The sequence below is a fragment of the Oryctolagus cuniculus genome, chromosome 13 (assembly GCF_051225735.1).
Source record: "Oryctolagus cuniculus isolate XC-2025 breed Fujian yellow rabbit chromosome 13, ASM5122573v1, whole genome shotgun sequence".
Classification (NCBI taxonomy): domain Eukaryota; kingdom Metazoa; phylum Chordata; class Mammalia; order Lagomorpha; family Leporidae; genus Oryctolagus; species Oryctolagus cuniculus.
This window is the reverse complement of record NC_142879.1, coordinates 46,586,430-46,608,923: the sequence shown is the minus strand read 5'-3', so window position 1 is coordinate 46,608,923 and position 22,494 is coordinate 46,586,430. Positions and strand designations below refer to the sequence as shown.

Genomic DNA, 22,494 nt, shown 5'->3' with positions numbered 1-22,494 from the left:
TAAGTTAATAATTTTTATGGCACATGAGTGATGTTATACAGATTCAAGCAGGGCTTGGCAGAAAAAAGGTTCCCTACCCTTGTTAGGTAGTATCAAATAGGATTATTACTTTTTTTAAATAATAAAAAAGTATTTATTTAGTTGAAAGATAGAAAGAGAAAGAGAAAGAGAGAGAGAGAGAGAGAGAGAGAGATTTTCCATCCACTGGTTTACTCCTCAAATGCCTGTAAAAGCCAGGGCTGGGCCAGCCTGAATCCAGGAGCCAGGAATTCCATCTGGGTCTCTAACATGGGTGGTAGGGGCCCAAGTCCTTGAGCCATCATTCACTACCTCCCAGGATGCACATCAGCAGGAAGAAGGGTTGGAACTGGGTAGCCGGGACTTGAACCAGGCCCTGCAATATTGATAAGGGTATCCCAAGTGGCAGCTTAATTGCTGCACCACAATGCCTAGCGGTCCTCCCTCCCTCCCTCCGCACCCCCCCTTTTATAATCATTTTGTTTTATTGGTTTTTTTCTTAGCCACTAGGTTTTATTTGTTTAGTTTTTTAAAATTTATTTTTAATTTGTATGTGTTTCATAAATACAACATTATGTACATAGTCATTCTTCCCACTGTACCCGCCCTCCCATCCATTCCCTGGCCTCCACTTCCTGCTCTCTCTCTTGTTTTATCTGAGAAAGAGAAACAAAAAGAAAGAAAGAAAAAGAAAAAAGAACAAATGGAGTAAAATAAACTAAGAGAAGCATTCCGCAACCGTCCATACAAGGGCTGCCAATTCTCTCTATTCAGAGACCATGCGTGTGGCCCATGAGGGTGAGGGTGAGGTCAATTTATGCTTCACTTTCGGACATATGAGTAGAAAATAACACAGCAGAAAGTGACATAGGTGTGACTGTCTCATGCAGAACAACAAATTCATTATACCTTGTTTTTGGTGCATGTCATTTTAACTGATCATTCACAAATCATTTTATTTTCCATGCGATTTCCATGTACTATTTTCCTGATTCACCCAATCCTTAGTTTTAATTTTTTTTTCCAGGAGGCCTCCATCTTGTTAAACACCCATTCCGCATGAACATAACCTCAACTATTTTTAAAGCAAGCTCTATATTAGTGTAAATAAACTAATAAAAATGTTTTAGTTGATCAGTGAGGGGCTTTTTCCCTTTCATGATGGATATGGAGTGTATGTGATTGTAGGGCCACCCCATGCACTTGCTTAGTAAATCTACATGTGCTAAACATTCTTCCTAGCATTTCTTTCTTTTACGCAACCAATCAGCCTTCAAAAAAATTTATTTTAAAACACAGCTCGACCAATGACTGGATTTGTGATCCTGGGTAAGTTTTTTTCAACCTTCCTAATTCTTACCTACTTAACTTATAAAGCAGGGATCCTAATGCTCATCTCTTTGTGTGAATGCAAGGACTGAATGAAACAATGGAATTAACAGACTTTAGGAACAGTAACGGTCTTCCTATGACATGTGGCATATAGTAAATGTAGCTATTATAATGATTTTCAGTGTCTTCAGGTACAAGGCTTTCCTACCCTGAAAACAACCCCCCTGTCCTTTTCCTCAAAGCTATTGTGATTCAGGGGCAGCAGAATAGTAGCAGAAGGAAATGTGGGCAAGAATAAAATAATCCCACAGGTTAGTGGGGTGCAGAGGGGAGTGGATTGATTTTGACCAGAGCCCAGGTCAGTGCAAGTGGTCTTCTCTGGTGTTTGGTAGACACTATTTCCAGGATGTGAAATCTGTATATTTTTAGGAGATCCTACTTTTAGAAACTGTTGCGGCCATGGTCATGATTCATGGAGAGGATAAATAGTTCTCCCTCAACTATAAATCGTCATTGAAGGGAAAATGCAAGCGCTAAGGTCAAAGAAACAGTGGCTCTCTAAGAAGGAGAGAGAAATAATTCTCACTAATCCAGACTCTGTCAACCTCTTTTTGTAACATACCAGAGAAGGAAACTTTGAAAGCTAATGTTGACTCAACCAATAACTCATTTTTATCCAGAATTATCTTTTTCTTTGCTTTCTCTAGTAATGTCTACCAACGTGACCAGACCTTTGATTATATAAAAAGATACATGTTCAGAATAGGACTATTAAACTTTACAGAGTTATTATATGCATTGCTGAATTACTGATTTCTGATACTTCTCCATGAATGACAGTTTTCAGAATTCCTGGCATATAATTTCTCTCAACTCCGGGCAGGTATTTTCAATGAGGAACACTGTTTCTTTGACTCAGGTTTTGACAGAAAAGAAGCCTGTTGGCATTTAGAAAACATCATAAAGAACTTAGGCAGTATATTTCTTTCAAGAAATAGGAAATAGTCATGGTTTAACATTTCTGGGGATAGATTTTAACAAAAAGGTGAAAAATCAGGAAGTATCTTAATAACATTTAAATTTTTCTTACATAAATATGAGAAGAGATAGTTGTAGTTAAGAATATGTTTTATTTGGAATGTTTTTCTATATTTTAACATAAAAGTCCCAGTAAAAAATAATAAGTAAGCAATGAACTAGTTTTATTAAGTCTTTTCATTTCACTAACATCTGCCTTTTCCATATAAAACTGTTGATCTGGGTTCTCTCAATATTCAAAATTCATGCCAATTTTTTAATAGATGCCAATTATTTATTTTATTTTCTGTCTTTATATTTTTATTTCTTTGACCTTGAAGGATATTTTTTTCTACAATAATTTGGAACATATAGTTTTTAAGTTGCACAAATGCAATTTCATTCTTGGGCAATTAAGTTTTAATTATTTTCAAGGGAACTATCTTATTAGTGTAAGCAAGCTGAGGGAATGTAATATATAATTTAGTACTAAATGCTTCATTTTAAGATACTCTGGATATGCTTGTTAGATAGAATTTGTTGAAAGTATATAAAATGCAGCCACCACAGTTGCCTAACATATAAACAAAATTTTAAAATCACTTGAATAATCTTGAAAAAGCAGCTATAAACATATGGGGTGCTAAATAATTCTACAGATTTTATATCTAGCTTGCCAAGGGGTGCTCAGATGGAAAGCAAACACCATTCACTGACTGGAAAATCCAAACGACTTAAAAAGAATGTTCTGATATTTCAGGTGGGACTTGGTTATCAGGAGACTTGGCTTAGGCACCAATTTCTTTATAGTGTAGAAAAAAGAACATTGATTTCTGTTCTTTATTCCTATCCCTTCTTAGAGGTTGGAAGATAGCCCAGTGGACAAAAGAAACAGGCCAAAAGGTAAAACAGATGATTAATAGATAGAGATGAACCTACACAGAGCCACACTTTTTTTTTTTTTTTTTGCAGTTTATATCCAAAAAGCAGGTTTATCAAATACTGTTTTTACGAATGTATTCTATACATTTGGCATTGAAAATTATCTGCTTCTAAAAAGCTCAACATTTTTTTTCTCTGAGAACAGTACCTGAATTGTCCTATATATTTATTTTTTATTTCTATTAATATAAACAGAACAGATTTCATGTATTTCATAGGTACAATTCTAAGAAGATAACCATTTACTTATATATAACACCTATATACATATATCCATTTCCTTTCTTTTACAAATACTTGCTTTGCTATTATTGACTTATTATAGGAAATACATGCATGTGATAAAAACTCAAAAGTTTGCAAATGGGGATATGATTAAATGGTAACACTCTCTTTTTTCCAATTTCCACCTCATAGAGATTTCCCAAAGTAAATGCTGCTACTAGTACCTTTTCAAAGGTACTCTCTATTGGAATTACTTCAAAATGCTTTCCTGTAACGGATAAAAACAAGGCTTAAAAGGAGGATAAAAACAGATTTTAAACTTTGTATTCTTAAAGGACAATATTTTGGGAGAAGCTAACTAATAGAAATGCTAAGAATCTTTATTGAAATTTGAAAAGATTGACGATAAAATGTCTTGGACTAAAATAAATTCAAAGTCAATTTACTTCATGTAGTCATTGCAGGTCAAAACTAATCATCTTGGCTGTATGGTTCTTCTAGAACTGTGGTAAGTCCTTCAAAACAGTGAAGTACCTTCGGTAGCAATACTTCATCTTTTTTTTTTTTTTTAAGATTATTTATTTGAAAGGCAGAGTCACAGGGAGAGAGTGAGAGGGAGAAGAGAGATCTTTCATCCACTGATCTACTCCCCAAATGGTTGTAATGGCAGGAGACGGGCTGATATGAAGCTAGGAGCCAGGAGCTTCTTCCAGGTCTTCCACATGGGGTGCAGGGGTCCAAGGACTTGGACCATCCTCCACTGCCCTCCCTGGCACATTAGCAGGGAATTAGATCGGAAGTGGAGCAGACAGGACTCAGCGCCTATACAGAATGCTGGTATCTCAGGAGGCTGCTTTACCTGCTACACCACAGAGCCGACCACCCCTCTTTTTTTTTTTTTCAAATAAAAAGCATTTCAATGATTTTAACTAACTAGCAACATTATAAATCTCCCTATTTACTACATACAGTATATTAGTTTATCCAGAAACTTCTTGCTTTCTTTTTTCAAGCTCATTTGTATTTCATTAACTCTTCATTTTTTTTTTTTTTTTTTGGACAGGCAGAGTGGACAGTGAGAGAGAGAGACAGAGAGAAAGGTCTTCCTTTCCACTGATTCACCCCCCAAAAGAAGCACCTGGCTCCTGGCTTCGGATCAGTGTGGTGCACTGGCCGCAGCTCACCGAAGCCAGGAGCCAGGTGCTTCTCCTGGTCTCCCATGTGGGTGCAGGACACAAGGACTTGGCCATCCTCCACTGCACTCCTGGGCAATAGCAGAGAGCTGGCCTGGAAGAGGGGCAACCGGGACAGAATCCGGCGCCCTAACTGGGACTAGAACCCAGTGTGCCGGCGCCGCAGGCAGAGGATTAGCCTAGTGAGCCGCAGGTGCCGGCCCACTAACTCATTATTTTAACAGTAAATATTTTCTCTACAGAATTGTTTTCTGCAATATTTGCCTATCTCAAATTAAGGGTAGGTGTTTCTTAACAACTTTAGCTAAATCACCGCAGGCCGACATGCCTCTTAGCTCAGACAAGATCAGCATATCTGATCTGTTCTTCCCAAACCCCCTCAGGATTCCCCAAACAGGTTTGTCACAAAGCTGAGTCCCTGGGCTCCAGTGAACTGCACAAGAATCTGCATTTTTAACATGCCCTGCTGGTAACTTTTAAGTAATACTAACAGTTGAGAACTACTGATATTGAGGTCATTCAGATTTAAAGAGTATAAGGATAAAATATATCTAGATGACATATGTTTCACATGTCAGGGCAGAGAGTCAAACCCCTTTGTTACGTTGTCTAACGTCAATCTGCTAATTGTTGGCTGAGCCGCTAGGTATCCATCCAGGCATAAAGTCCAACTTATCTCAAAACACAAAACAAAACCCCTAAGAGTGATCTTGGGATGTTTACTGCTTTAAATAATTCAGGAGCATTCTTTCAATCTTAGCTGCTCCTAAGTCTTGGCTGGCAACAAGGTTAAGTACCTTCTGACACAGACAGACCAATTAACTTAGTAAATGATACCCTCAAGAGAAAGAATCTCATTTAGTTTGGACTTGGACTAGTGTTGTCACCAATAGTAGACCTATAGGTAATTTATTATTGCCGATTTGAGGAAAAAGATACAAATCAGAGAGCCAAAATATGCTAAGAACTTCCTTGTTATAGTCTGACACATAGACCCTTCATAATGCCAGTTGTTCCTGCACTGTCAGAAAGGATTGTAAGGGATAGGGGAGGGGGCTTTAGCTCAACTTAGGTAAAGCTATTGGTTTACTTTGGGGACCATGTGGCATTAAATATATTGACCGTTTCTTTAAGCATTATTGTCACACTCAGTGCTGTAAATGTGCACACTCTAAGGGGCACACAGACACAAGAGCAAAGGAGAAAAGCAAGTTCACTTTCCCTGGGACTCACTCAGAAGCGCAGGATTACAGACAGGGGAAAGGCTGAGATCAGCCATGGTATTTAAATTTGCTCTTTGCATCTCTCCTTCTATGCCCAGGCTTACAGAGTTTTATTTCTGTAAGCTAAATTAGCATATGTTGTAAGTACACTCTATTTTCAAAAATTAGCTGTGCCTATGTAAAGAAAAGATTCTTATACTCTTAATGAATTTTGCTGATAATATACATCATATTGTTAATGAATTATTAGCCAGTATTTTGGACTTTAGACGTTTTTCCAATTTTTTTAATAAAGGATATATGATTCTTTCCTTCTGTTTCTCTTCCTGTTGCAAAGGAGTCCAGTGGAAAATAACAGCCAGTTATAGAGTATACTCAGGGAAATGCAACAGAAATAAACAGATCCAAAAACAATGTTGAGAAGTCGTGAGGAGATATCTTTGCATCGCCTCATACTTCTGAAATCAACATATTGCACTACTCTTCTGCAAATACACAGCTTTACTATCGACATGACTGTTCCTATTCTGCTTATTCTTTAATTGGATGGACACATGGAATATATTTATTTCCAAATTTTGAGCAGTACAAATCTTATCACTTTGGCTCTCAGAAAATCTAAGATGCAAAATATTTTTTAAAAGGAAAGCACCAAGAGACAAACATCATGAGATTAAGTGAGTGTTTATCATGCTTAATTGTGACTGCTGACATGTTATACCATGACATAATTTAGTTCTTTCTATAGCAATGGACAGTAATAACCAAAATGGGCAGTTTGAATTCCCAGTTAAACGGAAACTTCTGGCCTCAACTATCTGCATAATTTAGTCCAACTTTAAGTTTGGGATACCTATACTAGTCCAGGCACTGCGTAGACTTATTTACTATGGAAGACACTAAAATAAGTAAAACGGCACCTCTATTCCATAAAGGAGCCTATGTTCTTTCTCCTTTGCTGGTTACTCCCATCTTCAATTATGAGTGGCAAAGATTCAGTGCATATAAAGGAGTCCATAATGAAAATAGCATTTGCATGCTTGTCACTGTTCACTCAAGTTTCCCTGATGACAGATATTTTTGCTATCCTCTCATGTATCGTTTCATGGTTACTCTCAGTCTCTACAAATAGACATTTATATGAATATACCTATGAAATAACATTATGTAATGGAAAATTAGCATCATACCTCATCATGCCAAGCTCAAGGCTAGTTCCTGGGATCTGTTAGGCTATTTCCAAGTCACACTCTCTCTATAGCTGATCTCATTCAGCTCCATGCATTTAAACACTAGCTACATAATGACTCTCCAATCTGAAACTCCAGGCATAGCCTTTTCTTATTGAATGTTTCCATTTCAAGGCTCAGACTTAACTTGTCCCAAATCAAACTCTATTTCTCTGTACCCTAGTCTCTTGTATCATCTGACCCATCTCAAAAGACAAGTATTATCATCCACCAAATTGCTGAAACAAAAAACTAAGAAGTATCCTTTATTGATATCTTTTCTTCTTTCTAATTCAATAGTAAGTAATTTATCTCTTTCCAAAATATACCTTGCATCCATTCATCTCTTATGACATCCATAATTATCATCTGTGTCCCTCCTATATACTATTGAACATATTCCCAACTATTCTTTTCAGTTTCATTTTAGCCCAGGTCCCACGAAGAAACAAACAAATCTATTCTTGGGGAAGCTGGAATTATATTTTTAAAATATTATAAAACCACACCATTCCTTTGCTTAAGTTTTAAAATCTAAAGGTTTCCCATTATCCTTACAATAATACCCTTTCTTACAAAGCCACCGTGTCCCAGCACTTGGCTACATTCTGACTTCACGTAATGCCAGCCCTCCCTCCTTGTCCAGCTCACAATACCCTCACCTCACTGAACTTCTTTCCTTAGCCTGAACCCACCACAGGGCCATTGCACTTGCCACTCAGTTTGAAATACTCTTTGCTTTCTCTGCAATAGCTGGCTCCTGATCATTAAGAGCCTAGTTTAACTGTTACCTTTTCCTAGAATCCCTGCTGGCTATCCAATCAAAACAACTACTAACTTGTTTTTACTGTGTGTGTGTGTGTTTTTTTTAACACATTTGGTTCTCTTATTTATTTTTTGAGATTCATTTATTTATTTGAAAGTACGATGGGGTGGGGGGGGAGAGAGGGGGGGAGAGAGAGAGAGAGAGAGAGAATCTTCCATCGCTGGTTCATTATCCAAATGCTGGCAACAACCAGAGACTCCACCATGGAATGCAAGTGTCCCACGTGGCAACTGAGCTGGCTGTGCTACAACGCTTGCCCCAACTACTGGCTCTTTCAAATTCAGTATATCACTCATCACCATCTGACTTTCTGTTTAATTATTAATTCTTTATTTTCTAGCTTATTAAGCTAAATGCCAACCTCTGTGAGCACTTGGCTTGGATTAATACTTGATTGTTGTTCTAACCCCTCATTGTTGAAGTCAGTGCCTGGCTTGTGGGAAGTATTCAGTACATTATTAAGTAAACGAACGAACAAATGAATATTTTAAGAGCCAGAATATATTTTCAATTAAAAAAAACAAACTTTTGGATGATGATGGCTGTTCAAACCAAGGATTCTTCAAAAGGGCAAGATTGGTTAAAAATAATACCAATAAATCAGCTCATGTTATTTTTTATCAATTTTGGTATGCTTCTTCTTAGATTGTCTGCTAATTTCTCTTGCCATTGTACTCATTGCTACTAACACTATTGCCTATATTTTTCTAAAATCTACATCCCAATTCTAAAAATGTAAGTTATCTTAAGGAAATGATTTTGTCTCCTCTCTCACTACAGAGTCTACAAGTCACATAGCAACTTGAACAGAGACACTCAAAAACTTCTGTTGAATGAGTAACGACATACAGTATAGTTGAAAGTAATTGATGTGGGTCCTCCCAACTTGCGGCGAGGAAACAAAGCACTCGTATACAGAAAACAGGTCAAGTATTTTTGGTGAGCACTTTCAAATATGGATCTCATTGTATGTCCCTGTAATTCAAATTCTCTCAGACCTTAGACAAACTTTTACAAACATTTTCCCTTAGCTTTTTGCTCCCTGAAAAATGGGAATTAAAGGAAATAAACAAGCCAATTAAAATTACCTTATCTTTTGAACATTCAATAACTTCTCCCAAGAGATAATTATGCTAGAATAAATGAACACACAGAAGCAAGCAAGAATGTTGGATGAAAGGAAAACACACTGAGGGGTGATTTTTGTGCTGCTTAGGATAAGATTTCTCTTAATTTGTAGAATTTTTCACAAAAGCTCTGAAATCTAGGGAAATTCTGCCAGAAAGGACTGCAAAGTTTTGACACTCACAGATCTAAGGAGGAATTAACAAAATGCAGTGCAAAATTAAGTTGAACAAAAGTGCAGTGAGCCATACTCACGGCAATTAAACATGTTTTGATATGTACGTAACTGGGCTGCTGAAGAATTAAAAATAAATCCAAGTTTTAAATCAGTGTTTGGAATTCAACAAAACACCTGACAGTAACATGCAGAAAAGGCAGAGTTTTTTAGGTGTGTTCGGTGATGGATGTACCTGTCATTCGTGTGCATCACCATCCTGCTTTTCTCCACTCACCTTTTCTCTAAGTACACATATTTATTAAATATCCTTACAGTTTATTTAAATGTATTTCCAGAACTATTCCTGCATAAGTTACATTTCAGACATCCAATTCAGGTAATTGCCTCTCGGGTAAGACAAATAATGATGGTCTCAACAGAAAAAAGCAGCTCATTAGTACACACAGATTCAAACTGGCTTCATTATTTAGCCATCTTTGCCACAAACTACTTGCTTTCTCCATTTACTCTAAAAAAAAAAAAAAAAAAAAAAACCTATGTTTTCAATCGCATGCAAAAGTCTCAGGCTGCATTGCCTTCTCTGCGTTCCTCTCATGGCAATTTGAAAACCATGTCACTTTTCTGCAGCATCAAGTAAGAAAAGATTCATTTTCCCAGTAGTACCTCTACTATTTCCTAGCAAGCAATGAATATGAGTTTGTTTAATGCATGGGTAACCCCTGGCAGGTGTAAAGCCAACAGATACAACGATCAAAAGCTAAAAGTCACACAGATTGAGGTTCAGTTCCAAAGATATCACTTATAAGTTATGAAACCTTGCACAAATAACTTAGCTTCCACAAATCTTAGTTTCCTGTGCTGCAAAAATGTTGTGGAATGGAATATCTAGAAATTCCCTGTCATGAGGTCCAGCAAAAAAGCTCCCAATAAAGCAAAAATATTAACAGAAGCAGATTTTAACAGATATGTTCTGACTGCCAAAATGGCTTATTTGGAAATTTAAACATACTCTTTCCTCCAAAATATAAATTACATATAAATTATAAAACCGTGAATGCAACAGTTTTCAGTTACCATAACGTTATTTCAGTTGGGGGGTCATCTTAATTGTACTCTGGCTAGAGTGGTCTGCTCTACCTGGTTTTCCTAGGACTCTCCCGAGTTTAACCCTGGATGTCCTTCATCCTGGGAAACTGCATCACAGAGAAACTAATCACAATTCATTCATTCCTCCAAGTACCAGGTACATTCTTAGGCCACGGAGACTTAGGACAAGTTGCTATGGTCCTCACCTTACCCTACCTAGAGCCTGGCAAAGGCGGTCAGGTAAGTGAAGCAGTGCCCACAGGCCCTATGCTAACTGCTAACAACAGAGGCGGGGAGACAACTCTCACAGCTGCAGAGGCGAGCACTAAACTGCATCTTGAAGAAAGTCTGAAGAAGGCCAAACCACGGCCTTCTCCTTAGTTGTTCTGGACAACTCTTATTTCTGAACTTAGTGTCACTTAAACATATGTGAGCGCTCGAATGCTACTTGCTTCCTTTTGTTAAATATAAATAGACTGAGTAACTTCTGTTACGCATGTAATCTTTATGGAATCATAGTGAAATACACATAAAAATAACCCTAAGTCTCTGGTTTTTAGCAATTCTTCTCACTCTGGGTATATTACTAAGTTAAAATGTACTTTGACAAAAAAAATGAATATATAAGGGTGAAATTGGCATCTTATGACTTGACTATTGTTTATAGCCCTTGGCTACATTCCTGTGGAACAGCAGTCTTTCTATGTTTTACTTGTTGATCACTTTAGTTAATGGAGTAGTAATCCCGTGATTATAAAATAAATTTAAAGTATGTTATCACAAAAATTTAAAAGAAAATAAGGAAGGAGGGAGGAAGGCAAGTATCCTTACATTCTTAGAACTGTTATCTCTCTTTTTTTGAAGATTTCATTTATTTTATTTGAAAGTCAGAGTTATACACAGAGAGAAGGAGAGAGGCAGAGAGAGAGAGAAAGAGAGAAAGAAGGAGAAGGAGAGGGAGAGGGAGAGGGAGAGAGAGAGGTCTTCCATCTGCTGGTTCACTCCCCAGATGGCCTCAACGGCCTGAGCTATGTCAACCCGAAGCCAGGAGCCAGGAGCTTCCTCCAGGTCTCCCACTTGGGTGCAGGGGCCCAAGCACTTGGGTCATCTTCCACTGCTCTCCCAGACCATGACAGAGAGCTGGATAGGAAGTGGAGCAGCCGAGTGTTGAACCAGCACCCATTTGGGATGTTGGCACTACAGGTGGCGGCTTAACCTGCTACACCACAGAGCCGGTCCCAGAACTGTTATCTTTGAAAGACATGAAATCTTTCTCTTTATATTAATAAAAACTCTTTTTAAAAAAATGCTAATTGCCCATTTGCTTTTTCACTATTCGAAATTCATTTTATTAAGGAAATCACTGAAATCACTCTAAGTGGAAAATGAAACCTTGATTATCGTCAATAATGTTCTAGCCACAATACTGCAGTGGTTGTACTAATGTTTGTGAGTTATCAAGTTTCCTAAAACTTGCTGTCAAGGAGTTGGCATTCTGTTTTTCTGTTCTTCAGTAAGGTCTAAAATATTCCTGAACATGTCTTTATCATTACAAACCAGGCTGCAGCCAGAAGGCGAGTGTGCACACAGTGCTGACGCCCCCGGAAGTGCTGCCGCAGCCTTCCTTGAGTATCAACACCAGCATCTGGTTTTCCACCTGGGGAGGAAGCCGATCTCTTGCAGGCTCAAAGGACGAGTGGGAGACTTTCTCCCAGCTGCAGTATAAACCCCATGGCGGGCTGGGATCACATTAACGGCACTATTCACTGTGTGCTTCCAGCGCCTGGGACAGAGCTCTGGCACAAAATGGCTGAATAAATAACAAAACACACTTGCAAGTCTTCATCCTGCATTTCCCACAAATGAGCATTCAGCCCTTGAAAATCTCTAGGAACAGAAACATACTCTGCCACTCATGAAACTCAGTAAACTTGACAGCAGCAGCTTACCCAGCTCAGGTTTCCAAATAGTTACAATGTGAGGCCAGAAGTACAAGGTCAGTTTATGTAAAGTTCAGGTAGTGTGTCTTTACTATTGGCTGATAACCTCGAGATACTGTCCAGGAATTCTCTAAGAAAATGCATGTGATGATTATTACCTATCCTTGCTGTAGAACAGATGGCTGAGTCCATGCTTTCTGTAGGATGTGGACCAAGTCATCAATTGAGACTCATCAACTACACCATCATATGTGCTAAGCCCCACAGAGAATTCTAAATATATTTTAGATTATTTCATTGGCTATCAAGGTTCTTTGTCATTTTGAGCACTATTTTTCCTCTTCATGGGTGTGGGTGCGTGTGCATTTTTTACATATATACACTTGTTAATTATACATAGTCTACATACTTGGCATACACCTAAAATTCAGTGGGAGCAGAGACAACAAGTCTTTTGAAAATTTTTCTTCTATTATTTTTTACCTTTGAAGTTTACTACACCAACTGCAGTTGAAGCCAATCTGAGAGGACACACAGGGGCCACAACCATTAAACTGGAGACATGCTAGGAAATAAGAGAGACCATTTCAAGACTAATTGGCGATGTGCAGGGAAAAAGGATTGCTCAACCAAAATAAAAATCACCACCTGTCCCCACATACACTCTGGATCAAAACACCTATGCATGTTGAATGCAATTACAATTCTATGAGGATACTCCCAAAAGTGTGTGGAAAATGGATTAAAACTATGAGTTCATTTTGGGGCCAAACATTTTTGAACTGTATTTTCCATGTATTAAAAAAAATTGTATCAAAAAGCTTTTGCACCCAAATGAACTCTTAAATCTTATTCTATTTCTACAAACTCTTTGAAGTACCTTTGCATGATTAACATTAACATTATAATTACTGAACAGATTATTAAACTTGTCAAACATTTTGGCCAACTAACCATATTCACATATTAACTTACTAGGTAATGGGGTCATTTCCACAGCAGAAATGTTGGTAATTTTTGACATTTGAAGCTCTACTCGGTGATACTCATAAATTGTTCTTCTTCGAACATCTATAAAAACAAAAAAATGGCAAAGAATCAATGTTCAACATTCTGCTGCGATACAATAACAGCATTCTAATAATGGATACAGAATTCTAAACTTCACTTGATTTTTATTTTTGACAGGCAGAGTTAGACAGTGAGACAGAGAGAAAGATCTTCCTTTTTCCATTGGCTCATCCCCCAAATGGCCGCTAAGGCACTTGGGCCATCCTCCACTGCACTCCCGGGCCACAGCAGAGAGCTGGACTGGAAGAGGAGCAACCAGGACAGAATCCAGTGCCCCAACTGGGACTAGAACCCGGGGTGCTGGCGCCGCAGGCGGAGGATTAGCCTACTGAGCCACGGCTCTGGCCCACTTGATGCAGTCTTAAAATAAAGCCTCACCCTAATGAAGAGGTTGCTTATCAACATCCCCCAAATCACCCAGAATTCCTTTCACCAATGCAGCTGAAAATGTTGATTAGGGTCTCAGATATGTCATTCAGCTAGCAGGGTTCCTACTGGATGTCACCAAGAGTATACCACAGATGTATTCTTGGCTGATTTATCTATTTTGAGGTTTTGATACATGAAGTCAAGAAGGTAAGATGACACTGTTTCTCCTTTAAGAATGAGCCGTCTGTACAGACTTTTCACACTGTAAAGTTAATGCCAGAATAGCTAAGTGCTTGGTTAATTTAAAGGTTCAGAATTTCTTTAATAATACTGTGCTGAACTTGTTCTCACCTGTCTACATACAGATACACAGGTGGTAACTGCAGTGATTATTTCACAATGTGTGTGTATAACAAATCATCATGGTGTGATTCCTAAACGTATATAGGTTTCCTTTGTCAATTTCTCCACAACAAAGCTGGAGGGAAATTTTTAAAAATCCAACCACTTAAAAAAAAAAAGTACTGCTATATAGTAAATATGTAGGATTATGGCTAAAGAAGGTTAATAATTAGCACTATGTTGCATAAAGTAATCAATAACAGTTCACTAGCAAATCCATCAATGTTCCCAAGGAAGAGGCTACAAGGAGACTTTGACAAAAACATTAATAAATAGAAATTAGATAAACACAAGCAAACATTCTGTAACAAAACAAAACATATATATTAAGAGTTCCTGGGGTGGCACTGTGGCATAGCAAGTAAAGCTGCCACTTGGAGTGCTGGCATCCCATGCAGACACTGGTAAAAGTCCCAGCTGCTCCTTTTCCAATCCAGCTCTCTGCTATGGCCTGGGAAAGCAGTGGAAGATGGCCCAAGTCCTTGGGCCCCTGCACCTGCATGGGAAGACCTGGAGGAAGCTCCTGGCTCCTGGCTTTGGATAGGCACAGCTCCAGCCGTTGTGGCCAGTTGGGGAGTGAACCAACAGATGGAAGACTTCTTTCTCTCTGCCTCTCCTTCTCTCTGTGTATAACTCTGGATTTCAAATAAATAGGGGCCAGCGCTGTGGCTCACTTGGTTAATCCTCCCCCTGTGGCACCGCCATCCCACATGGGCGCCGGGTTCTGTGGGGAGCAACTGGGAGCAACTCGGACTAGACTAAGTTACTGGAATTAAGACTTATTCTATGCATCTGCTCTCCCACAATATAGCGCTGGGAGAGGAGGAAACAGCTTCTACACAGCTGCCTCCAGTTCAACCAATAAACTGTAGGACCTGCTCCTGATTGGAGGAGAGCAGTGTACTCGGCGTGTGGGTAGCAGAGTTGGGATTGGTGGAAGAGGACTATAAAGGAGGAGAGAGACAACATGCACCAGGAACATCTATCTGAAGGAACACCTGTGCAGCCCCCGAGAGAGCCAGCCAGTGGTGTGCTGCTCCCCCGTGGAAGTGGGGAAAGTGGCAGGGGGAACCGCCCTTCCATGGAGGTGGAAGGGTTGGTAGCCAACCCAGGAAGAACCAGCAGCAAACCCGGGGAGGGCCGAGCAGACAAAAGAACAGCGCAGGGTCCTGTGTCGTTCCTCCACGAAGACGGGGAGCGACAGGTTCTAGTCCCGGTTGCTCCTCTTCTGGTACAGCCCTCTGCTGTGGTCCAGAAGGGCAGTGAAGGATGGCCCAAGTGCTTGGGCCCCTGTACCCAAATGGGAGACCAAGAGGAAGCACCTGGCTCCTGGCTTCGGATTGGCGTAGCTCTGGCTATAGCGGCCATTTGGGGGGTGAACCAACGGAGGGAGGACCTTTCTCTCTGTCTCTCTCTCTAACTCTATCTGTCAAATAAAAAAAAATAAATAAATCTTTATATATATACATATATATGTATATATGTACATATATACATATACACATATATGTGTATATACATATATATAGAGAGTTCCATATATATGAGTGTGTGTGTGTGTGTGTGTGTGTATGTATATAAAGAGTTCCCAATTTAGGCTTTCTACTAAAGAGCTTCCCCAAGTTTGCTAAATGTAAATGGACAAGTAATGTTATCAGCATTTTTTCACCATTGAAATGCCTATAATGACAGAATGCAATTCCTGAACAGTATATTATCAGAAATTACTTGGGGGACTATGTTACTTTTAAAATACTGCAGCATCCCATCTCAGACAGTAGCATGAGATAACAGTGAAGGCTACATGCTCTGGAACAGTCTGTCTGCATTCACATCCCAGATGACAGGCTATGACTTTAGGCTCCTTTGATAGCTTTTCTGTACCTCAGTTTACTCATCCACAAAATAGGGATGATACTAACCATCTCTGAGTTGTTTTCAGGGAGAAAATAAGATAATATATGAAAATTACTTAGAGCAGTCTCCTTCGCATTGTAAGTGCTCAACAAGTGCTAGATGTAATTTTTGGCCAATTTCAATATGGCAGCCAGATATGCTTATAAGTTGCACATAATGATCTAATTTCTAAAGTCACTGAAATTCTAACATTCTTGGATCAAGCTTCTAGAAATGTGTCTGCAATCTTATCTGAGAGAAAGTCAAGTTTTCACTGAAGTCATTAAACCCAACGATGATGTCCTGGAAGACACAGAGCTGCAGTTTGGTGCCACAAAGATATGAGTTACAGTTTAGGAAGCGTGTTCAGGAAGAGGTAGTGAGTTATACACGCAGGAGGCTGCAGAGGGAAGTCAAACATTCACTTATAAGCCACACATATCTCTACTTTCCCCACGCATTTTCTTTCATCCATTATCCACGGTGAAATCCTATTCCAGAAAGCAGAGCAGGAAAGGGTGGAAAACAAAAACCTTTCACAGCCAGGAGTGGCAATGGGGCCATTCAGAGAAAATATTTTCTGATTTGTCATATTGGCAAACATCGTTTAAAAACCCTGGCCCAGTTAATTACATTTTTGGTGTAACTGAAAGACTCGCATCAGTTTGTTAAAGATAAGCTTCATTAATGCTGGCTTCTTGATATTTAGCATGGGTGTGACAAAGAGGAGGAGGGAGGGTAGGAGCATGGGCAGGAGAAAGGATGGGGTGGGAAGTATCACTATGTTCCTAAATCTGTATATATGAAATACATGGAATTTGTATATCTTAAATAAAATTTAGAAATAAAAGATGTCTTGAGGCATAAGAATCCTATTTTCTCTTTTCTTAATAAAAATAAAATAAAAATAATTTAAAAAAAGATTGCTCATTTTCTACCATTGTCCAAGGAGGATAAGCATCTAACATTTTGCTTTCCCATGTATTTTGCGGAACAATTATGTTATCAGAAATAAATAATAAATAATATGGCCTTGCCAAAAGATCACTAGGATGGAAGATGGTGGAGGTTCTGGCATCTTTGTGAAGTTTACACAGTATCTATCACATTAACTGGTGCTAAAGAATTAGAATTATTTTCACTCATATAACACTCCAAAAATCTCAGCCACGGATGACGACTGCGGGCCTCTGGGAGTTAATTACTGGCCATGCATGTGCAGTAAAGGGAGAACGTGACCTTTTCTGCTATGCTAGTTCTATTCCTTTTCAAAAACCTCCAACTATTGGGAAGAGATGAATTCAACAAAACCAAAATTAATGAGAATAAGTTTTGTTTGATGACCCGCCAGTCAATGACAGCTTCCAAATGGTCATTTCTGCAGAATTTCAGAGACACGTCTGTCAAAATCAAGTAATTAGAAATTTATTCATTGGTTGGTTCTGCCAATGCTAGAAGCTTTTACTTGATTCCAGAAATGTATTTAGCTGATGTGCCTTCCTGAGATAGTAAGCCGAAATAATGTTAAATGAAGCATTCACTCTTAGCAGTGGTGAAAGAACTTGAATGATTCTCTGTAATTTACAAAACTAAGTTCAACTACAATACTCATTTGTATCATAAGGGTCTTTAAACATGAAAAAGTAAAAAACCTAAATCTGAGCAGATTAGCACAGAGGAAACATAATTCACTGATTAAAACCAGAAAGGGATGTGATGCAACATGCGGATACTTGCACTGCATGAATGAGAAAGTCTGATCAATATCAGCAGCAAGGATAGGCTGATCATATGGAAACACGAAGAATCCTCTCCAATCAATACCAACTCTAGCTGAAATAAACACAGGTTAATGAGTACCCTTTGGCATGATTAACCATGATCTAATCTCTTTGCCTGCTTTGAAAGCTAACTTCACACAGAAGTTATATGAATTATTTTGTAATTATTTATTTTAAAATTTTAACTGAATTGTCAAATAATTTGTTCACATTTCCTTATTTGTGCTGCTGATGCTTATGTCAGTCCCCAAATTGTTCTATTTTGTTTCTTTTCTAGTCCAAACTGGACCAAAGGCTTAGCCTGCTAATTGAGTATGCTTGAATGTCAATACTATGTGCAGCAAAACCACAAGGTTCATTTCTAGCTTGAAGACTCAGAGAACTGCGATTAGAGATAAAAAGGACATTATTACAGGGGTTACAAGCTACCCACACAAAAATGTACACAATCACGGAATTAGCTTGTTGGATTTGTTAAATAAAGCATCTGCTAAAATATGTTAGTCTCAAATATTTTTTTTAAATTCCCTTTGTAGTTCTATCAAATACCAATGTAATTAGGCCTCAGATAAAGCAATATCAACTTTAGGTGAGCATGTAATGTTAATATAAACCTCTGAGGATTCCTCTTACCATTTTCTCTCTGCTTATGATGTCTCAGGCCCCTGCTAAAATCTAATTGGCCAGACTTCTCAAGTTACTGGGCATACATAAAGGGAACCCAAAACAATGCTTACACTTCTCTTCTTTCCATGTATATTTTACTAATGGCTTAAACAAGCTGCATTTCCTGACTTCTTTCAGTAATAACTTTTCCCAAGGAGAGAATGAGAACGAGCATTGGGAGAGTACTATAGATTGAACATGATTTGGTTCTCCAAATCATGCAAATGATTAAATCTCAAAGGTGAAAATTGATAGCACGGAAAGCATAGACACTTAATCCGACTCTAATGTCTAGGTGTGAGCCCAGTGAGCAGTCCTTAGATCATGGTGGGTGTGTGCTTAGAAGACAGCTTTCACAAGAGGATTGGTTTATAAAAGCCAAGCGCGGCCCAGGTATTCTACTTCCTGACTCACGGTGTGCTCCTCTATTGTGCTCCACAGTCTACCACTGCCACCCTCATCAGGTGCTGACCTAATGGTGCTGTTCTTATCTTGGACCGTGAACAGGAATAAACCTCCTTCCTAACGTCACAGGTAGCTTCTCTCTGGTATATGTTATAGTGACAAAAGCTGAAGAATACAGAATATAAGTGGCCTAAGCAGTTTCAAGGGCTGCTGTGGTGCATGGACTCAGGTCTATGGCTAACATCCTGGCTTCAATGGCCCACAGCTGCTCGTCTGAACACAGTGCTTCACCAGTGGCACACGTTTCTCTTCTCCCAAGACTTACAGAGAGACATGCAATGTACATTTGAAATGTCATTAAGTCTCATTTCTCTCCCGCAAGGAGAGATTATGACTTCATTAAATGAAGGGAATGAAATGTAAACAGTAAGATATCTTTATTTTAAAACCAAAGATTCATAAAAAAAGCATTTAGTGCTAAATCCCTCAAATGGTTGGCATTCATGTGAAGGAGAAAAATCTGTACTTTCAAGAAACAAAACTTTTTTGGAGAAAGTTTGGCTGGAAAAATTAACATGAAAGCATGTTTATAAAGGTAGGCAACCATAAGTTAAAAACAGAAATATTCTTTATGAGTAGGGGGGTTTAAGTCTAAAGAAAAATATTTACTATATAAGTAGGAAAAATTAAGAAATGATTTAGGCGGGGGAAAGTACAAAATTGAAGGCAAACATGAAAGAGAACCTAGAAAACACAGTATCCGTGGGTTATAACTTAAAACAAAATGTGATATAAAACTGGGTAGAAAACTTCAGCTTGGATTATCTCTGAGAACTGTTTGCCATAGTAGATAACCAAAGGATGAGCTTTTGGTTTAATATTTTGAAAAGAATACAAGTAAATTAAGTTGGATTTCTCTTCTTTAGAGCAATAAATCCTGTCCTGATAGGTTAGTCAATCTTCAAATGACTTATATTTTCAATAATATATTAAAATCCATTCTATGACTTTTAAGAGTTTATATTAGAAGTAAAAGAATTCAAGGTTTATTAAATAAACTGAGAGACTTACTTTGAATAGGTAAAACTTCGCTTTCTCTGAGGGTGTTGTCTAGGATGAAATGTCAGTAAATGAATAACTGGATGCAAAATAAATTAAATGAAAAATTAAATAAATAAAAGGCAATAACCACAGGGCCTGAAGGAACCCTTTCTTCATAAAAAATTTTAGGAAAAAATCATTAAATATGTGAAAATTGATTAATTTGTGATTTTTCTTTATAAATCAAACCAGAATCAATCAGACAAGGTACATAAGAAATGTACACATTAAAATAGCAAGCTATTATTTTCCAAAAGAATTTCTTGAGAAGTAATTATACCCAAAATTCATGATTTCTGTTTATTTCTCCTTTAGTGAGTTAGTGCAAACTTGAGAACTTAAGCACCTAATGAAATTGTGCTGTAAAAAGAAGCAATTTTATCGTCTGTAAAATGAGTAATTTTGAAGGGTTTTCCACTTTGAGGAGAGCAAAGGTAACACAACACAATCTACTTAAGATTTATAGATTGATCTGTCCTTAAATGAATGAAAAGAACCTGATAACTGCGGAAAATATCAAGTGAGGTTCAGGGACTTGAAATGAGTTTGATAAAATATGAAAAAAAAATCTTCAAGTTTTTCCAGATCAGTTTTTCCATAGTTTTGACCATGTATCTTTTTACTATAATTCCTAAGTTAATCATCATGAATGTGTCCTACCACCAAATCACAAGTTATTCAAAAGGAGAAAAATCAGTTATAATGGTTATAGGTGAAAAATTATTTAGCAAATATAAGGCGAAGAAGAAATAAAAGAATGTTTACATAAATATACTTGACATCAAATACTTTATTCCATTATTCACTTATTTATCTCGCTTCACTTGAAGGGCAGAATGATGGAGAAAGAAAAAGAGAGACAGTGAGAGAGCAAATGCCTGAACAAGCCAGGACTGGGCGAGGCTTGGAACAGCATGGGCAGCCTGTGACTCAATCTGGGTCTTATATGTGAGAAACAGGAATCCAAGTACTTGAGCCATCATCGGTTGCCTTACAGGGTGCACATTAGCAGGAAACTGGATTTGAAGTGGAGGAAATGATCTCAAACCAGGTCCTCCTCTTGGATGTGAGTATCCCAAGCAGTATCATAACCACTGCACTACACATTCCCTCCCACCCCATATATATGTGTGTATATGTGTTTGTGTGTGTGTATTTACATACACATGTTTATATGATCTATTATTGTGTGTTTCAATATGGTGGTCACTAATTGTATCTTGCTCTTTAAAATTAATTTATTATACCTAATTAAAAATTCAATCTCCCAGGCTTACTAGTCACATTTGGAGTGCGTAGAAGCAACATATGGCTAATGAGACCATTCTAGATGGATTGGAGAGCTCCACTTGCATTGGGAGTCCAACTAGACAGCACACTGAATATTAACACTCAGGATATTTTTCATATAATTAGCAAAACTCTTTGTTAAGTTTATTTTATTCATCCTTTAAATCTAATTCTGGTCACCTTCTTTGAAAAATCATGGGTTTATAAAGAGATTACATAATAGCAAAATATATACAAACATTCCTTAAAGAGTTCAATGACCTAAATATTTGTCAAGCAAGATCATGCAACTAGAGCAGCATTGGCTTGGTCCACTTAAAAACAGAGTGGCAGCCATGGCAAATCCGATTTCGGGCATGTGCACATGCAAGCTGACTTTTTTGACTGGGCCAAATACAATTCCCTGGGTCTTGTTAACCATTTTTTAAACAAGATTTCATTTAATTTATTTGAAAGGCAGAGTTACAGAGAGGGACAAACACACACACACACATACAGAGAGAGAGAGAGAGAGAAAGAAAGAAATTGTCCACCTGCTGGTTCACTCTTCCAGTGGCTGCATTGGCCAGGGCTGGGCCATACAACATGAGTGCAGGGACCCAAGCACTCAGAGTGCCCTCTGCTGCTTTCCCAGCACATTAGCAGTTAGCTGGATTGGAAATGGAGCAAATGGAACTCCAAATGGGATGCAGGACTGCAGACAGTGGCTTTATCAGCTTCCCCACAATGCTGGCTCCTTCTGTCAACCTTTTGACAACCCCTGCTTCCCTTAAATTACCTAGATGGTGGTGGCACCCATTGACTCTTGTTAGTATTAATCACAATTGCTGACAATCCAATGATGTAACCACAAGCCCCTTGCAAACCACTTTGTAAAACCTAGGAGCACACTTTCAAGGCTGCTTGCATCTATATTTTCCCAGGTTGCAATCCTGGCTAGCCGCGCCCACCCCCACCCCCCATGTAACTTTCTCTGTTCTTGACTGAGTTTTTTCTTAGTGTATTGTTAAAATATATTTGCTGTATATGTTCATCATAAGCATTATTTCTGAAAATGCTAATGTTTTCATTAAGCTGTGAAATAATAAGCAACAAAACAAAGGCACATAGCAGCTCAATAACAAAGAAATAAATAAATTTACAACCGCAGATGCTGATAAGAAAGGATTGGACTTTAAG

At 38.2% G+C, this 22,494-nt stretch overlaps 1 protein-coding gene across 2 annotated transcripts in view; it reads right to left on the bottom strand.

Moving 5' to 3' along the window:
- The window catches only part of PLXDC2 (plexin domain containing 2), a 463,255-nt gene that overhangs the window by 77,571 nt on the left and 363,190 nt on the right, over positions 1 to 22,494 (bottom strand). For both annotated transcript variants that reach the window (XM_051821437.3, XM_089311513.1), the window contains exons 8-9: positions 13,310 to 13,405; positions 12,818 to 12,899 (exon numbers count right to left, since the gene is read on the bottom strand). In XM_051821437.3, coding sequence (XP_051677397.1) covers positions 12,818 to 12,899; positions 13,310 to 13,405 — 178 coding nt within the window. The remainder of the gene's footprint in view (positions 1 to 12,817; positions 12,900 to 13,309; positions 13,406 to 22,494) is intronic.